At 37.7% G+C, this 17,296-nt stretch overlaps 1 protein-coding gene across 1 annotated transcript; it reads right to left on the minus strand.

Annotated features, from left to right (window-relative positions):
• Positions 1–10,243: 10,243 nt before the first annotated feature.
• LOC135219851 (fructose-bisphosphate aldolase-like) lies at positions 10,244–17,073 on the minus strand. Its single transcript, XM_064256961.1, has 7 exons — positions 16,934–17,073; positions 13,922–14,132; positions 13,591–13,710; positions 13,016–13,261; positions 12,466–12,648; positions 11,939–12,187; positions 10,244–11,458 (listed from the first exon to the last, which is right to left on the minus strand). Exons 2-7 carry the CDS (start codon positions 14,123–14,125, stop codon positions 11,363–11,365), a joined length of 1,098 nt encoding a protein of 365 aa, XP_064113031.1. The 5' UTR covers positions 14,126–14,132; positions 16,934–17,073; the 3' UTR covers positions 10,244–11,362.
• Between the last annotated feature and the right edge of the window lie 223 nt (positions 17,074–17,296).

Consider the following 17,296-nt stretch of genomic DNA (forward strand, 5'->3'; position numbering starts at 1 on the left):
ATATAAGAAAAGGAACCCATAAAAACACCAAAATATAGAGAGAAAAGTACTATATTTCAGAGACTGCTGTCTCTCTCTTCAGGCATATACCTGAAGAGGGAGACAGCAGTCTCTGAAATATAGTACTTTTCTCTCTATATTTTGGTGTTTTTATGGGCTCCTTTTATTAGATGGAATTCTGTTGTAACAGAACATTTTTACCAGTTATATATATATATATATATATATATATATATATATATATATATATATATGTGTGTGTGTGGTGTGTGTGTGTGTATATATATATATATATAATAACATCAAATATACATAAATGTTTGATTTTATTTTTATATATGTATACATATAAGTGTATATATGATATATAAAGGTATATCTACGTATATGTATGTGTATGTTTATATAATGAAGACATATGTATATATATGTATATGTATATACTATATATATATATATATATATATATATATATATATATATATATATTATTGACCACTATATATTAAGCCACAAATATCGTTTAATATCGAATTCACTATACCTAGGGAATAACTGGCACCCAAGGAGAATTATAATTGGTCTGGTTTAGAGCCAATAATTCCCATTAAGAGTAGGTTACTCCTAATGTGTAGTGAATTAGATATTAATCACTATTAATGTCTTAGTGTATTTATAAGTAATAAAAATAAGTAAATCTATTTGTGTGTGTGTTTGTGTGTGTATAGTGTATCACTGATTAATTATTAACATATGCATGAGCACTACTATTGACGCTTTTGTGAACATACAAAAAAGGCTTTTCCTCTTACAAACAAATCCATTGTTGCGATAAACATATGATTCATCTCCTATAAAATCAAACCGAGTTAACTTATGAAGATTTTTTATGTGTACAGAAGTTTTAGAATGATAATGGCTGTTAACTGTTTGTTCGCTTCTTGTCTCTTAACTTTTTTTCATACATTCTGTGGCACGTACAACTTAATGTCCTTATCTTTTCCTCATTCAGCCCAAATCTTCCAAGAAGGTCAACCTTTACACAAACCTCTTGTTTTCCATTCGCTGCTCATCTCTTTAACCATCTCCGCATTTCTCGCCTTTTCAAAACACCAATAATTAATTCCCATATTGAAGGACTGGCTTGACGTTCCCTGAACAGAACCCTACTTTTTTCTTCGATGCCATTTTTTTTTTTCCACTGCCCTTCTTGTTTCGCGTACTGTGCGACTCATCGCACATCTCTTCCGGCTAACTTTTGTTTCAATTACTCCCAAATACCCACTTGAACCAGCCACTTCTTACTTTAGTCATTCATTGCTTTATCCATTTACCTTCACAGCCATATTTTTGCTGACAGTCGCCGCCAACTTTCTATGTTTTGAAACACCTTCCAATTCTTTCACGAGTCGGCAGCTTCTCTTAATGATCACCAGTTGAAACTATCATCTGCTTATATCTACTAACTAATTACTATATTTACACCGGTTCTCTTCCCACAAACGTTCACCTCCGTGATTCGCTCATGTCTTGCTAAAATCCACTTTTACAATATCCAGTCACTCTCAGGTCTTCATATTATAATAACTTCAGTCTCATCTAGAATCTCGTTTGACATCACCCTCTACCAATTCTCATCTCTGATGGTGCCTTTTTTTAATGTCTGTCTGTTCCACATAAAGATTTTTGGGACTTTTTTTAATTTGTCACGCAAATTTTTCCTAACAATTATTTGATTGACACAACCTCTTCCTAGTCCAGCCCCATACCTCGTATGTTTTAACAATCCTGGTTGTTATGTGTTACTTTCTCTATGAAACTCAGTCAGTAGTACTCTTATGCATCGATAAATCTTACAGTCACCTGCCATCTTTTCCCTTATGCAAGAGAACTCATCTGAACTCTTTCCCCTCATGTAGCTCTACCTGACGCGCTCAGGTCAGCCTCTTGATTACAGTTTCATAACCTATTACAGCATCCCACATGTTAGCCCATCAGCTCCTAATATATTACATTCTTCATTCTCTTAAAGCCTCTTCCCCTGTTGCAGAAACTCCCTCAACCCTGTTTCTTAGCAACAGTTACTCGGTGACCTTTTACCCAGCAATCACCCACCCTCGCCATACGTCTCTTATCTCTATAGTTACAGTTCCTCGCTTCTCCTTCCGCACGGTGAAAGAAATGCGGCTGTGGTAAACTCTTGGACACGCCCATGCAGTGCGGAAGGCGCCTGCATTCTTACGTAACAAAGCACGGATATCTGAAGAAGTGTTTCTTCTCTTGCTTGGTAACAAGAACTAAGGGAAATCAAGTTGTTTGCCAGTGTGTGTTTGCGTAACGCCTTCCGTAACAGATCAGTCTCCTCTGGCCTGCACCTCGGCCCCTCCCTCTTTCCACCGTGCTTGCATAACACTGCAGCAGCTGAAACTTATCTGTAGTACACAGAAAACCAGCTGCGTGCAGAATCGCCTCCATTAGACCCGCAGAAGTAAGTTCGTGTCACGTTGGCGATAAAATTAGCGGCGGTAATTGGACGCAGGACCAACGGTTCCCATTGACACGTGATAAGGAAAACGAATTGAAGGCTGGCTGCATGGAGCAGAACAAAAGGAGTTTTTATGTAAGAATCCAAACGACTCTCTAGAAACTAATAATGTTTTGGGGCCGTTACCGGGCTGGGACTTGCTATGCGGAAAAACACTTTGCCAACAAGGCTCAAGTTTTTAGTTTTTGAAGTCCCCATCTTGCTTATAAATATGTCCAAGTAACCATTCAACTTACATATCTATTTATTCTAAATACAATTGGAGCAGTATGTGTTGGCAGTAAAATTAGGCTGATGAAGTTTGGGTAATGATCAGCTGTTAGTTACCCCATGGAGGGCGGAGTCTTATTGCTGGAAATAGCTGATAGTTTTTAATGATTAAAGGTTGAGTTTGGGATACTCTTTTCTATTACTTGAGGTAAAAGTGCGCATCCTGATATGTCTTTATGCATATACTTATACTTATATATATATATATATATATATATATATATATATATATTTATATATATATATATATTTATATTATATATATATATATATATATATATATATATATATATATATATATATATGCAATTTAATGGCCACAATGCCCTTTTAACTTCTTGAATTCTTTGCTGTTTTTTGGATACGCTTGTTACTACAAAGCCTGAAGATCCAGGTTCAGAGAAATTTGAGGAAATTGTGATGTCTGATACCGGGAAACGAACCCAGGTCACATAATCACAAAGCAGTCAAGTTACCTACTACCGTATCTGTAAAGACTATTTAACAGTGCGACAGTTTAGCAAAGTATGCCAAATTTTGGTGCAAAGTTTCAACAAAGCGAATGGACTATAGGTTTGCCAAGAAATATGTAATAGGATTTGAAGACAAACCGCAAGAAATAACAACAGCGTCTATGGCGAACCAAATATGAATTCTTTGATCTAGTCTAGTGCCATCCATCACGTGTCCCGTATTAGTAACTTACAAAGACTTTGGTAACTTACTTTACTTACTTTACTTTATCTTCCCGCCACTGGCCAGTGGTTGGAAAATATAAACTAAGCCAGTTCTCTCCCCATTTGTTTATAGTTTAAAATAACTGGAAAATCTGGTGCTTTTTCCAGTATTTAGAAAAGTTTTTGGAGTCTTTTTACCCAAAACACATTTCTAGACAAGTGGAAATGATGTAATCTGGTGCTCCCCAAAGTTGCGGGAAAGTTAACCTCTAGGCCTATAAGGTCTCTTATAGATAACGTGAATTTATATATTTCCTTCTCGACGGCCAAAATGCCCTGAAGAAGCAATTAGGTTCCTGTGACCCCCACCAGATGTAGAAAGGTCGCGATTGGCTCAGATTGATTTTAGTGTTTCTGTAGGTTAGGTTAACCATATAGCTCTTATGTGTGAATATCATGAATTAGATGTTTTATCTGAACGGTGACAGAAAGTTTTATTTAGTCCACTTCTGATTGTGCTCTGGGAACTGTTGTACATTTTTATCGTGACGCGTAACCTACAGTGGGCCTTGTAAAAAAAAAAGGAGTGAGGGCAAAATTTTGTAGCTAAAACTCTTCTTGCAGTTATTCGTTCCCCAAAATGTGAAATGAGCTCGTTATTGTCGTTAACAGAAATCAGATAAGTCAGTAGGGTATGAGGTCGGAATCCAGAAAAACTTAGATAAGACTTTTTTGGTTAGGTACTTTTGTAGTGCATTTCTGCTCCGATACTTATTTTATATACGTGAGCTGGTATTAATGATTCTGAACATCTGATTCGGCATAAAGGTTCTTTTCCCTTTTTTTACTACAAAGAATATCAGTCAGGTATACCAGATAAGGAGTTATTTATAAGGATTCCTGCTACTATGAAAATGCTGCTATATATATATATATATATATATATATATATATATATATATATATATATATATATATATATAATATATATGCCATCTCTTTTGTTCTGCTTTTATTGAAATATTGCTCTATTGTCGCATGTCCGTAGCTCTCGGCCATCTCTATTTGTCAGGCAAGATTCCTCGAATTGGATGGATTTCATTCCCCGAAAAAGTTAACAATGAGGAGACCTTTGTCGAAAATGATTATCTTCGGTCACCATCTACGGTTATTTCAACAAAGAATTGGTGCTTGCGTTCCGTAACCCCCCAAGATTAGTTCATGCTGCTCACTTAGCATCGACATAACTTTTTAGGTACACGTGGTCACACTTTCCAGGACCAAAGTCTATACATACTCGTCGTGTCAGACTTTCAGGTTCATCATGGCAGTATTCTTGATGCCGAGTCTCTGAAGTTTAGATCATGAGAGGCTGAGATGCCGTTCAATGCGCACCGCACCGTTCTCATATATATATAATATTATATATATATATATATATATATATATATATATCATATATATATATATATATATATTATATATGATTATAATATATATATATATATATAGAGCTATATATATTATATATATAATATTATATCAGGCCCGTACCTAGAGTTTTTTATGGGGGGGGGGTCGTTTTTCCCCAAACTGAACCTTTTCTTCTATAGATGTCATTGCATATATAGGTATATACAAGATGAAATACTGAAAATATTATTTAGTTATATAGATATATGTATATATATATATATATAGTATATATATATATATATATATATATATATATATATATATATAAGAATATATAAGATAAAAAATTGTGGGCACCTATGTGGTCTATGCCCTTCTACTCGATTAGATGTTATTCAAAGTAGTGACTTTGGTTGGTTACAGAATTTTACTTATAATGCTGAAAGTTTGCACTGAAATTCAAGAATATTTCTTCAGTTTTATTGATTGATTCATTTATTATGTTAACGATACCATGCATAATACTTTATTTGTTGTTATAATATATACTTTGACTTAACAAACAAAACAAAAATACTTGTAAGTACAGTTCAATGAAAAGGATAGTCACAGAAAATATGGCTTCCAGAATTTTGGGGGGCGGGGGTTTCGTTCGACTCCCCCCCCCACTCAGTACGGGCCTGCTGTATATATGGTATATATAATATATATATATATATAAATATATATATATATATATATATATATATATATATATATAGATATAGATAGATAGATTAGAACGAGATAGATAGATAGATACATGTACTCACTTATATGAATAAGTACTAAATACAGTGAGAGAATAAAAAATAAGGCAAAGGAACTGCCACTAGCCAGATACTACAAATAGAGAATGTACTTCTTGTCCTCATGCAACAAAACCTCTATTGCTCGACAACAAGACCTGAGCAACCTCCCACATAGCAACACCAAGAGGAATTCCGACGGAAAAAGAAAAGAAAAATCTGTAGTGTGGCCACTGAGTGGGATTTGTGGGGGAATCAGAAGTTGCAAGCTGCTCTGTTGTCAGGAAATGGATCATTCGGAGCTTTCTTGTTATAGAACAGTTTGGATATCTTTAGATGTTATGTCTTTCAGTATCTATGCGTTGTCTTTCCCCGGTTTGGTCGTATCGTCAGGTCACTTTCAGCGGTATGTGTCAGTTACATAACCATATGTGTGATCGCCTTCAACTGTCCGGTGTGCTCCAGCGTTGTAAAGTTAGCATTTTTATAAATTGATATTTTTGAGATGTTGTTGAGATGCACTTTTGAAAGATGTCACTCTGTTTTTTCATGGGTTAGAAGGTTAGATCCTGATGATACTAGGAGTAAAAAGCTATTTTCATTGGTCCTGAGTGGTCTGTGGTAGGATCAACACAGTAAGACAGATGACGGAAAAATTAACAGGGGAAGAACAGTCTGGGTTTAAGCAAGGAAGCCAGTCTGTTATATAGCAGTTATGAGAGAAATGTGAATGGAAAGCTGTTACATAGCATGCATGGACTAAGAAAAAAAGCTCCTGTTGGAGCGATAGAAGGGTGGTGAGGCAGGTGTTAAGTCATTATGGTTCAGAAGACAGGTTATAGAAAGCGAGTATGAAGGAAACGAAGAATGTGTTCGACGGAATTTGTCGACGGGGAGGAGCTGGTTTGATGTAAAAGTAAAAGTGAATCTGAGACAGGGATGTCTGGATGTCTTATGTCTCCGTGGCTGTATTTAATATTCTAATGGATGTAGTGATGAGAAAAGTCAGAGAAGTGATAGCAGATGCAGGTAAAAGACTGAATATATATTCATTAATATAAAGACTGGAAATAGTATAAATGAGCCACAAAGACTGGCTAGCAAGAGTAGAAGGTTGAAACGGTTGTGAGCAAGAGTAAGGTTACGAGAATGAATGGAAACCTTGAAGATGGAGCATTGAATGTTGGGAAGTATTTGGGAGTATGGCGATGGCAGGATGAAGGAGGAGATAAGCCACAGAGTAGATGAAGCAAGGAACATAGCAATGTGAGTGTTAAATATTGTGAAGGTACTTGTAGTATCTACAGAAGCCAGATGGGGATGTATGGAGGGAAAATTGAACTAAACGCGCCTTTAATTGAATTAAATCATTAAAAGGTTGAAGCTTTTGAGTTGAATTCCTTGTATAGTCTTTGCAGAATAAGAGGAATTTAAAGATGGAGATTTTGTATCATATGTGACAAGATTAATATGTGTTTTGGGGTGGTCTGGTCTTGGGAGAAGTATGTAGGAGGGTGAAGAGAGTCTATATCATAAGTATTAGGATGACGGAATAAAGGAAGACTTAGAAAGGGCTGGATAGATAGAGGGAAAGGAGTATTTGCAAGGAAGGGCCTTGATAGCCAGGAAACCCACGAGAAAAGTTAATTGCAATGTGAAGTTGGGCTTGAATCCCTGCTGGTGAGCCCTTCGTGTAGATGTATGAAGCAAATGATATTTTTCAAGTTTTTGCTTATTCAAGACTTTAGGCACAAATATGGTAGTTACTGCTATGTTCTTTAAATGCTACCCGACAGCTTTGTGCTGATAAGTGACGATCCACTTTGTTCTATTTTTACATTACTGTATATCCTTTTCACCTTAGTGTATTAAGTCATACACTTTATTCCACTTTATGTTAAGTGACTGTTTTTTTTAGTTAAGCTCAGTAGCCCTGTTTTTAAAAGACTTTGATTTTTAAATTTTTATGTAAACTGTTGTTTTTACAAGACTTTAATTTTTATCAGTATTGATTTGCGGACATTTATTTATTGAGCGTAGGTAAACCTGTGTAAATGTATATGTAAATATGAAAATACAAGATTTAGAATTGATTTTCAATCCTCTAGACGCTGAATGACCTCATGGGTACCAGTGCATGACCTATGGCCTAAATCCCATGTTCCATTCTAGCAGAGGTAACTAGAGATCTGTCAACAAGGAACCCGACCAGATCCAGCTATACCTTAGTTATTCACCGTGAATGTCAGACGGCAGGACCTTCCAAGGAGAAATAAAAGTATAAAAAAAACAGCTAATTTTGTTTTGTTTTAAAATATTTGGAAGAGAAAAGGAGTACCTATGGAAGCCAGAGATGTAAAGTATGGTGGGACTGTTGAACTAACTTTAATTTATTTAAATGAAGTGCACGTGAAAGTGAATAAAAGGGACAAATGTTCAAGGCACTGTGAAGTACTGTTTGTGTTACATATATGGTGTATCACGAACTGAGCTTGAGAAGTAATAAGTATGAAAAATGTGAAGTCCAGTAGAGTGATACAAAGATTTCTTTTTATCATGTAAAGAGAACCGGGTACGATAGACTGATGAAAAGAGAGTATGATTCAGAAATGTTGGATGGAAGGAATTGAAAAATACCCAGAAAAGTGCTGGGTAGATGTTGTGCAAGCAGTTTTGAAGCACTATGCCTTGATACCCAGGAAACCAGAGAGCTGTAAGGCATATGTGCAGGGAGTTTCAGCACTGCTGGTGAACTTTCTTTGTAGTAGGCGAGGCAGGTAATGTGAACGTTTTCTGAACAGAATTCTATACACAATTTTCATTCAACAGTTTTCAAGTGTAAATTTTGCAGTAACGACTCTGCTGTCTTTTCAGGAATCGCTTCCTAATAGGGGAGTCAACTTGTTGAAATATAGCATGTATGTACACACACACACACACACACACACACACACACACACACACACACACACATATATATATATATATATATATATATATATATATATATATATATATATTATATCTATGTATATATATATATAGATATATATAGATATATATATATACATACATACATCTATTATATATATATATATATATATATATATATATATATATATATATATATTTGTGTGTGTGTGTGTGTGTGTGTGTGTGAGTGGAGGCTGGCATATATTCACATCTGGAACCTCACTAGTCGGCGGAATGTTGCGATTATATATATATATATATATATATATATATATATATATATATATATATATATATATATATATATATAGTAAGACAGCTACAGGAAAAGAGGCTAGAGGAAAACCAGGAGCTCTATTAGTGCATTTATACACCTGGAGAAAGCATGCGGTAGAACCCCAATAGAAGTGATGTTTTGGTGTTTGAGGAAGAGGAAAGTCCCAGAAAAGTTAGTTAGGCTGTTCGAGATGATATATCAAAGAACGAGCACAAAAGTAATAATGGCAGTTGGGAAAACAGAAAACTTTGAAGTTAGAGTTGGATTACACCAGGGGTCAGCATTAATCCCATTTTTGTTTGTGCTGGTCATGGATGTGTTAAGTGGAGAGATCAGGGAGTTGTTGTACACTGATGATCTGGTGATTACTGCCGAAAATGAGGAAAACTTACTGAGAAGAGTTGGATAGAGGGGTAGCTTAAAGGTGAATGTGAATAAAACAGGTTTTGGTGAGCAGTAGGAAATATAGAGGCAGAATAGTAATGCAACAAAGAAGAGGCTCGATCGTAAAACAGGAGGAAAAGTTTAAATACTTAGGATCTATCCATTAAGCCAAGAATGCAGATGTGAGGCTGAAGTTGACAGTAGGATAAAAGCTGCGTGGGGGAAGTGGAGAGAGGTAGCTGGAGTAGTATGTTAGAAGAAGATGGCAATCAAGCTAGAAGTGAAGATCTATAGCACCGTGATAAGACCAGTGTTAATGTATGGCTCGGAAACATGGGCTTTACAAAGAAAAGAGGAAGTAAAGCTTGAGAGAACAGAGATGAGAATGCTGAGGTGAATTGTGGGAATATCGCTCCTGGAGAGATTGTAAAATGACGAAATAAGAAGGTCAGTAAAGATTACAGAGGTAATAACAGTCATGATTGAGGTGGTCTGGACATGTGTTGAGGGTGGATGACAAGTAAGGAGTGAAGAGGGCTTGGTAGGAGCCTGTTAGAGGAAGAAGATCGAGAGGGGGACAGAGAATGAGATGGTGAGATAAAGTGAAGGAAGATATGGAGAGAAGAGGTTTGGTGGATGATGATGCCTATGATGGAAGGCAGTGGAGAAGGCGCATTAGGCAACCGACCCCCTAATGTAGGGATATATATATATATATATATATATATATATATATATATATATATATATATATATATATATATATTATCTAGTGTACATGTACATAAGTTGAGGTCAGGCTGTTTACCTCGCTCTGAATGTAGAGGTCTTTTCTTCCTAAGTTTAGTTGTGCTCAGGAACAGCTAAGCCTTCGTTTACTAATCAAAAGTTCATGAATATTCAAACAAAATAGTAAGATTTTATAATAAACTTTATTTTAATGTATCGTATCATAAATAGCAAAAATTAAAAAGGGACATAGGCGATCCAAAGAAATCAAGTTACAAAAACGGTATGCGAGGTAAGAAAGCATAATGTGCATCCCATACAGTGGAAAATTGAGCAAAAAATTAAAAATGGAATTGGATAAGGTACAGCATAAATGTTAAACTTAAGACTAACCTTAAATATACACAAATATACATAGTTATACAAACTCCCCTCTACAATCTAGATGTATTTCTGCATCGTGGTGGTAAATTTCTTTCTATTTCTTTCACTATTTGGTGTTCGTCCATGGTCGACGATGCTCACGATGTAGTCCGTTTTTAGTTTTCATCGACGTCTCTTTGTAGTTTCTTCTGCAGCTCAGATTTCTTGGTGTTGGGAGGGGAGTTTGAACACCGCTCATTGCTGGAACCAGTCTATCCCGGAAGATAGAGTCTGGTATTCCATTTAACGTGATATAAAGAATCGAACCTGGAGCGCGTGGAATCGGATTCTCTATATCTTCAACTTAAAAGGAGAACTGGATTCTGCCCTTCGAGATATATTCGTTCCAGCAATGATCTCTCGACTTTGTGGATGAAATAGTGTTCTTCTTGCTTTACAGAAAAAAACTTCCAGTCTTTCATATATTCTAGGAACTAAAAGACACTTACATGAGCCGACGAAACGTTTGACGTGTAATTGACGCTGTGGGAGACGTTTCAAGAAAACCGCGAGAATACGGCTGCTTTTTTGAACTATGAAAAGAAATCCCTGAAAACTAGCCCAGCGTTCACGTGGGTCTTGAAATTATCACTTAAATAACAGAAGGCAAATACTGGATGATATTAGTAACAGGTACAATTAGTCGCCATATCTCAACTAGGCAATAGAAATCTTGGCCGGCAGCGGAAAGTCTCTAAGAAAAGCTATCGCAGGCCTCCTATGTGTTCGTAGGAGTAGGGCCACTCACAGCATGGCTAGAAAACTTGAAATAAAGTAGTGGTTTCTTCATTTCTTGCTTAAGATCTTGAGAAAAAAAAACCGGGTTGATCTTCGTGACCTAAGAGCTGTTGAAGAGGTCCGAAAGGAGATATTATATCACTTAATAAGCGTGGTCCTTGATGAAGAGGCCAGCATCCTGAGCGCTACCCTTGCAGGAGCCCCATTCGTACATGCCCTGGGCAGCGGCACCGTTTGCCTGTTCGGGGAAAAGAATCAGATTCGTTAGTTAAAGGTTTGGGCTTTTCGTTTGTGTATTCTTGCAACTTTTACGTTTTTCCATGGCTACTCAAACGTGCAAATGCATCAGAAAGCATTGCGTCTACTTTTTCTCGCTATGCGTCTTACGGACTCTGCTGGGCAATTGATTCGTGACTACTTTAACTATTTATGATCATATTCCGTAAAATGTGGACTAGTTTCCGGTAATTAACTCTTGCCATTCTTCATGAATGAGAAATTGTATTTATGTTATGTAGACATTATAACCGGTTAACCAGCAAATGATAATGATTTATTAACTGAAATTAATTATTACCTTTCGGTTTTCTTCATTCAGTCCTTTATCTTTACTATTTTTACCATTATTAGTATCATTTTGGTTATTCCTATTATTGGCAAGAATTACAAGCTTCCTATTTGAAATCGGCTAGACGAACCCGCTCGGGTGATTACTTACCCCAGCCCTCTTGAGCAGTTCGTCCTGGGCGAGCTTGATGTTCTCGTCCTTGCCCTGCCATGCCTTCAGCACGGAGGCCTGGAGAGCCCTGCCGTAGCTGAAGGTAAGAGCCCATGGCTTCCTGTTCACCCTGCACCTGTTGATGGCGTCCAGGTGGATGGTGGCTTCCTCCTCAGACTGACCACCTGACAAGAAGACGATGCCGGGAACAGCAGCTGGAACGGTGCGGGCAAGGGCCTGCACTGTAGCCTGGCGTGAAAGAAAGAGGGCAGTTTTTTTAATCATTATTAGTAGTAGCAGTGGCAGTTCCTGTTTATTGTTTCCTATTGTAATTGGTATTTTGAGCTATTAAACCCGTGCTTTAGGTCGGCATGAATTGTCTGTAATATATTTGTTTCACCTACTTGAGTTCATGATGCAAAAAGCAGCTGTGATGTCACCAAGCAAAATCTAATCTCGATAAATTTCGAAGAAAATTCCTTGAACGTACATACATGAGAGATAGAAATATGACTTATATACCGTACCTTTGCAACCTGTGCAGCATTGTACTTAGTGGGGCAGGACTGTCCAGCAGTGACCATGTTGGGCTTCAGAAGGGTACCTTCGAGATAGACGTGGTGATCGCTAAGCGCCTTGTACACGAAAGCCAAGACCTTCTCAGTGACCTTCTGGGCACGTTCCAAGTCGTGGGTACCATCGGGAAGAACCTGTTGAGAATGGACGAGAAATTGAGGCCCCTTGACTGGAAGGAATACTTGTTTTGATGTGTAATAGTTTATTACCAGTGTCTGTGTTTATTCACCTTGTAAGATAATGATATATTTGCGTTTGTATTCTGCCACTCTGAACTGTCCGTGTGACAAGGCCACCATAACTTGGTTAAGGAAATATTATGATTGTCAGTTATTGGGAGAATCTTATAAATTATTTCTGGATAAGATATTCAGTGCATGGCCCATTTCATGAAACGTAAGAAAACAATTGCGATAGCATAAGAACTAACTATTGATTTGAAAAGATTCTAGTTTTACTAGCACCTCCATTTGTTAATCGCCCAACAATGTCGTGTCTTACCTCAGGTTCAACGATGGGGACGAGACCGTTCATCTGACAGATGGAAGCATAGCGAGCGAGGACGTTGGCGTTCTCGAGCATTGCCTGATGGCTGGGGGTGTTCTCGCTGATCTTCAGGACACAGCGCCACTTGGCGAAGTCGCAGCCGTCCTTCTTGTACTGGGCGCAGCGCTGGGAGAGATCGTCGAGACCCTGGGTGGTTGTTTCGTCCTCAGAGCCCATAAGAGGCACCACACCCTTGTCCACCTGCAGGGGAACAGGAGCGAAAGATTGGAGACAACGCAAGTCAGTTGTGGAAGTCATGTTCTGCATACCTGATTTCATAGGTAAGGGAACTCGGCACAGGAAATACTAGTTTTCGGTATTGGAAAAAGAATGCATACTATTCCATTTAGAAGCCTCCACGAAGAGAGAGAAAAATCAGATGAAAGAAAGGACTACTGTTAACTCTTAACTCGAGATATGCCCTCCTTCAGTTGAAACCTTGACAGTTTCATTTGCAAGATCTTTTCATGGATGATTCAGTATAGCCCTTCTCTTTCCAGTGAAACTACAGCTGCCTCTTCAAGTCTTACCTTGATACCAGGGATGATTCCCTTATCCTTGATGAGCTTGATGAAGGGAGTGCCATCGTCGTGGTTCTGGTAGACAGTTTCGTGGAAGAGGATGACGCCGGAGATGTTGTCGGAAAGGTGCTGTGGAAAGGTCGCGGTTAGTGATTCGCGATATTGGTTTTAGGGTCGTTAAAAGCAATGATTTCTGTTCATTTTTAAATGTGAGGAGAACATTTTGCAGAATCAAGATCAAGGAAATAGGCCTTATCAAGAAACGAAAGGCGTTCTTTAGTAAGGTTCTTGTGTTTTTACAGCTTAATGAACATGATCAAGTGTATACTTTCGTGTTTACCTTGTCGGTAGTGAAGAGGAGCTGGCGGTACTTGCGCCTGTTATCATCGGTGTTTTCGACTCCGATGTCAGCCAGGCGCTTGCCCATGGTAGTCACAGATTCGTCGGCAGCCAAAATGCCCTTGCCAGGGGCAGTGATGGCGTCGGCGATCCTCTTCAGCTCATGGCGAAGGTTGGCGTCGGGGTATTGGAAGTGAGTGGTCATGATGGCTCTGCGGAAAAAAATATGCAAGTCATTCGATTTGCATTTCCACTGGCGACACTAGTGTGGTTTTGCAAACTTAAAAACAGTTTCAGCTTGCAAAGGTGAAAATGCATCCGGTATTTAAAGGCGGAGATGCTGTGGTGATCCATAAAAGGAGCAATGGTGCCATTTTGTAAGGTTTTGTTCATTTCTGTTAGAGATTTATTGGCTTCAGTTTGCAAAGGAGTCGGAGGTTTCATTGCTTTAAGGAAAATGTAAATCCCTTTAAATGTAAAAAGTGTTCATTGTTAGCAAGAGCAAAAATTGTGTCTGTTTGTAAAGGAGAAAATTTTTATTTTGTGAATGGAAACGGGATTTTTTGTTTACTTTGGCGAAGAAATATTAGGTTATTGTACGAAGGAAAAATAACTGGTTGATCAGCATCAATTAAGCCAGTTATCCGCAATGCAATTATTCGTTAAAATGATTCATCATGTCAAGAGAGCTACTGAAAATGACATAGGTACAGAAAAAGTTATTTTGCGAGACAGAAAAGTTTTGTACTTCAAGGTTTATAACGTAAAAGGTGGAGTAACTTGAGTTGAACAATTGAGGTAAGTGTGTCGGGTTTGCGATAATGGAAAAGTATAAAGTTATTTATTGAATTTTTTTTAGTGTAATAAAGTACGGCCGTAACAACAAGGGTTATTAACAGTAATTGCAAATATACAAGCGTAGAAATAGTTGATGAGTGCGGGTGGAAAAGTAGAAGAGCTGAATTGTTCATAATGACAAATGACATGAAAACCTGTGTAGAACTACCTTCGTCATTGTCAAATGTAGTGGGAGTCTTGTTATTGCTGCAAGATTAGGAATGGCATAAGGACTTAATTTTACTATTTTGGAACAAAGACACAAATCTCTAAGGCAAGGGGAATCGTCTGGTGGTTCAGACGTGATCTTCAATAACATTTCACGTGCAACCCTGGTAAGTGAAATGGTTGGTTGTAGATCCATAGAGTTTTGCTGGTTTTGTTTACTATCACTGTCTATTCCAAAATGGTGGTTTATATTGTGTTCCTGGTATTATTATTATTATTATTATTACTATTATTATTATTATTATTATTATTATTATTATTATTATTATTATTATTATTATTATTATTATTTATTATTATTTAGGTATTAGACTTATGAGCTTAATTTGTGACCTCAGACTACCTCAGTTTCTATGCCCTCATAGATGAGATGATCATAGGTCAACGACAGAATGACTTTGTGTTTCATAGAAGCCTACAAGGGAGGAAACTTGAAGCAGGGATAATAATGTTCGTCTTACGATCTTCTATGAGACACAATAAGACGAACATTATTATCACTGCTTCAAGTTTCCTCCCTTGCAGGCACTAACGTGTAGACATTCTTGTTGGCAAGTACTACAGTTATTTTTATTACATTGACCACCTGTCCAGTCCTTGGCTCTTTTAAGGTATACAAAAGTATTTATTTATTCTCGACTCATTCGTCAAAGGACGAACAACGGACAAGAGCAAAATCCGCAAAGATGAAGAAAAGAGAGCCTTGTGACTACTAGTCTCATTGAAAAGTCACCTTCCTTACCCTTGACCCCGGCACGGAGCCGAGCTTGCCAAGAAAGTTTGTTTGTTGAAGGTAGTTTCTCAGTCTCAAAGCAAACGTCTTTCTTGGATCTCCGCCAACGACGATCTATGAAGCGCAGTCATCAAATGAAAGTTATTTTGAAAACCAATTAACATTTTTTTTAATGTAAAGTTCCGTGTAAGCCATAGTTGCCGGAAGTTATTTAAAGAATCAGCTGAGCTGGGGCTGCCGGAAAGGACTGAAATAGTTATTGTGCCTCTGCCAAGTCCGCCTTCGAGGGAGCCACCAGGTTACTTGTTGTTCGTTTTTGACGTGGAAATACATACAAAGTTTCTTTCCTCGACAGTTTTCTCTGTTACCGAGTTCTTAAACTCTATCACTGAGGCACATTTCATAATCGGTATTTGGTTTCTTAGAAAGATTGTGAAAAGAAATGAGCTTAACAGTATCGGGAAGAATTTTTATGACGACATGATAATAGAAAGCAAAAAGAAATGTCACTTTACACACACATACAGTTGACTGCATGATATATTTCATAACATTTCATCTTTTCAGTTTTGTAATCAAAATTTGCACTTCAGAATTGGAGGAATAAAAAGAGAACTTGATTAGCTGGGGGCAGGTGATACTTTCATCCTTGTCTTTACCGCGATTGTCTTTCAGGTTTTATAGATAGGAAGCTTCCTATCTATGAAGATAAGAACAAAAAAAGAAGCCGAAAATTTCCTTTGTTTGTTACTCGATGCTTTTCACTTGATTGCAAATCTAATATTAAAGATAATGACGATTGTAATAAACCGTCATGTGTTAAGCAGCTTTCAGTCTTAAACAATCAGCTTGTGAGGTTTGAAGAGGGTGCGGGGTGGGGCCTTCATAGAAAGTTGGAATTGTATTTTGCGTGAAGGGCTACTCCTGACTGATCGGCCAATATAAGGTTAATAGAATCCATTTGTTTAAGATGTAAGAAGACTACTTTAAAAAGATGAAATACGCCTATCACAAATAGCTGTCAGTCAGGGCGGATAACCATGACTTGAAATAGTAAACAGTGTTAATAACCGGATGAATGAACTGTCAGGTCTGCAAGCTTCAACGTGTGTCACATCAATGAAGCAACGTCACATCTGAATGCACTCACGTGTCCTATGGACGAAGAGAGAGAGAGAGAGAGAGATAGAGAGAGAGAGAGAGAGGCCTGTTTACCTTTCGTGGGTGTGGTGCCTGCGTTGTCCGACCGAGTAGTGGTGGCGAAGAAGGCCTGCTGGCTGTTAATATTGCCTCAGCTCTCCTTCAAATGCCCTTCCTCCCTTCTCCCTCCCCGCATCCTGACGGTGCCCAACCCCTCGCTCATGCCTGGCTCTGCGTTCATTTCCCCTTGTCGAAATGTATCCAGATTTTAAAAGCTTGCTCGTTCGCAATATTTGGGGATTTCAAAGGTTTTTCGTTAATTACTACGTCTTATCACATCTCTTTGGTTTTTAATATTCTCGATTATTCTTAGGTATTTTCATTTTTGTTTCAGTTAGACCAACAATGTTTTGCCCGTGTAGGATCTCTCTCCTGATT

Source organism: Macrobrachium nipponense, chromosome 1, assembly GCF_015104395.2.
Source record: "Macrobrachium nipponense isolate FS-2020 chromosome 1, ASM1510439v2, whole genome shotgun sequence".
NCBI lineage: Eukaryota > Metazoa > Arthropoda > Malacostraca > Decapoda > Palaemonidae > Macrobrachium > Macrobrachium nipponense.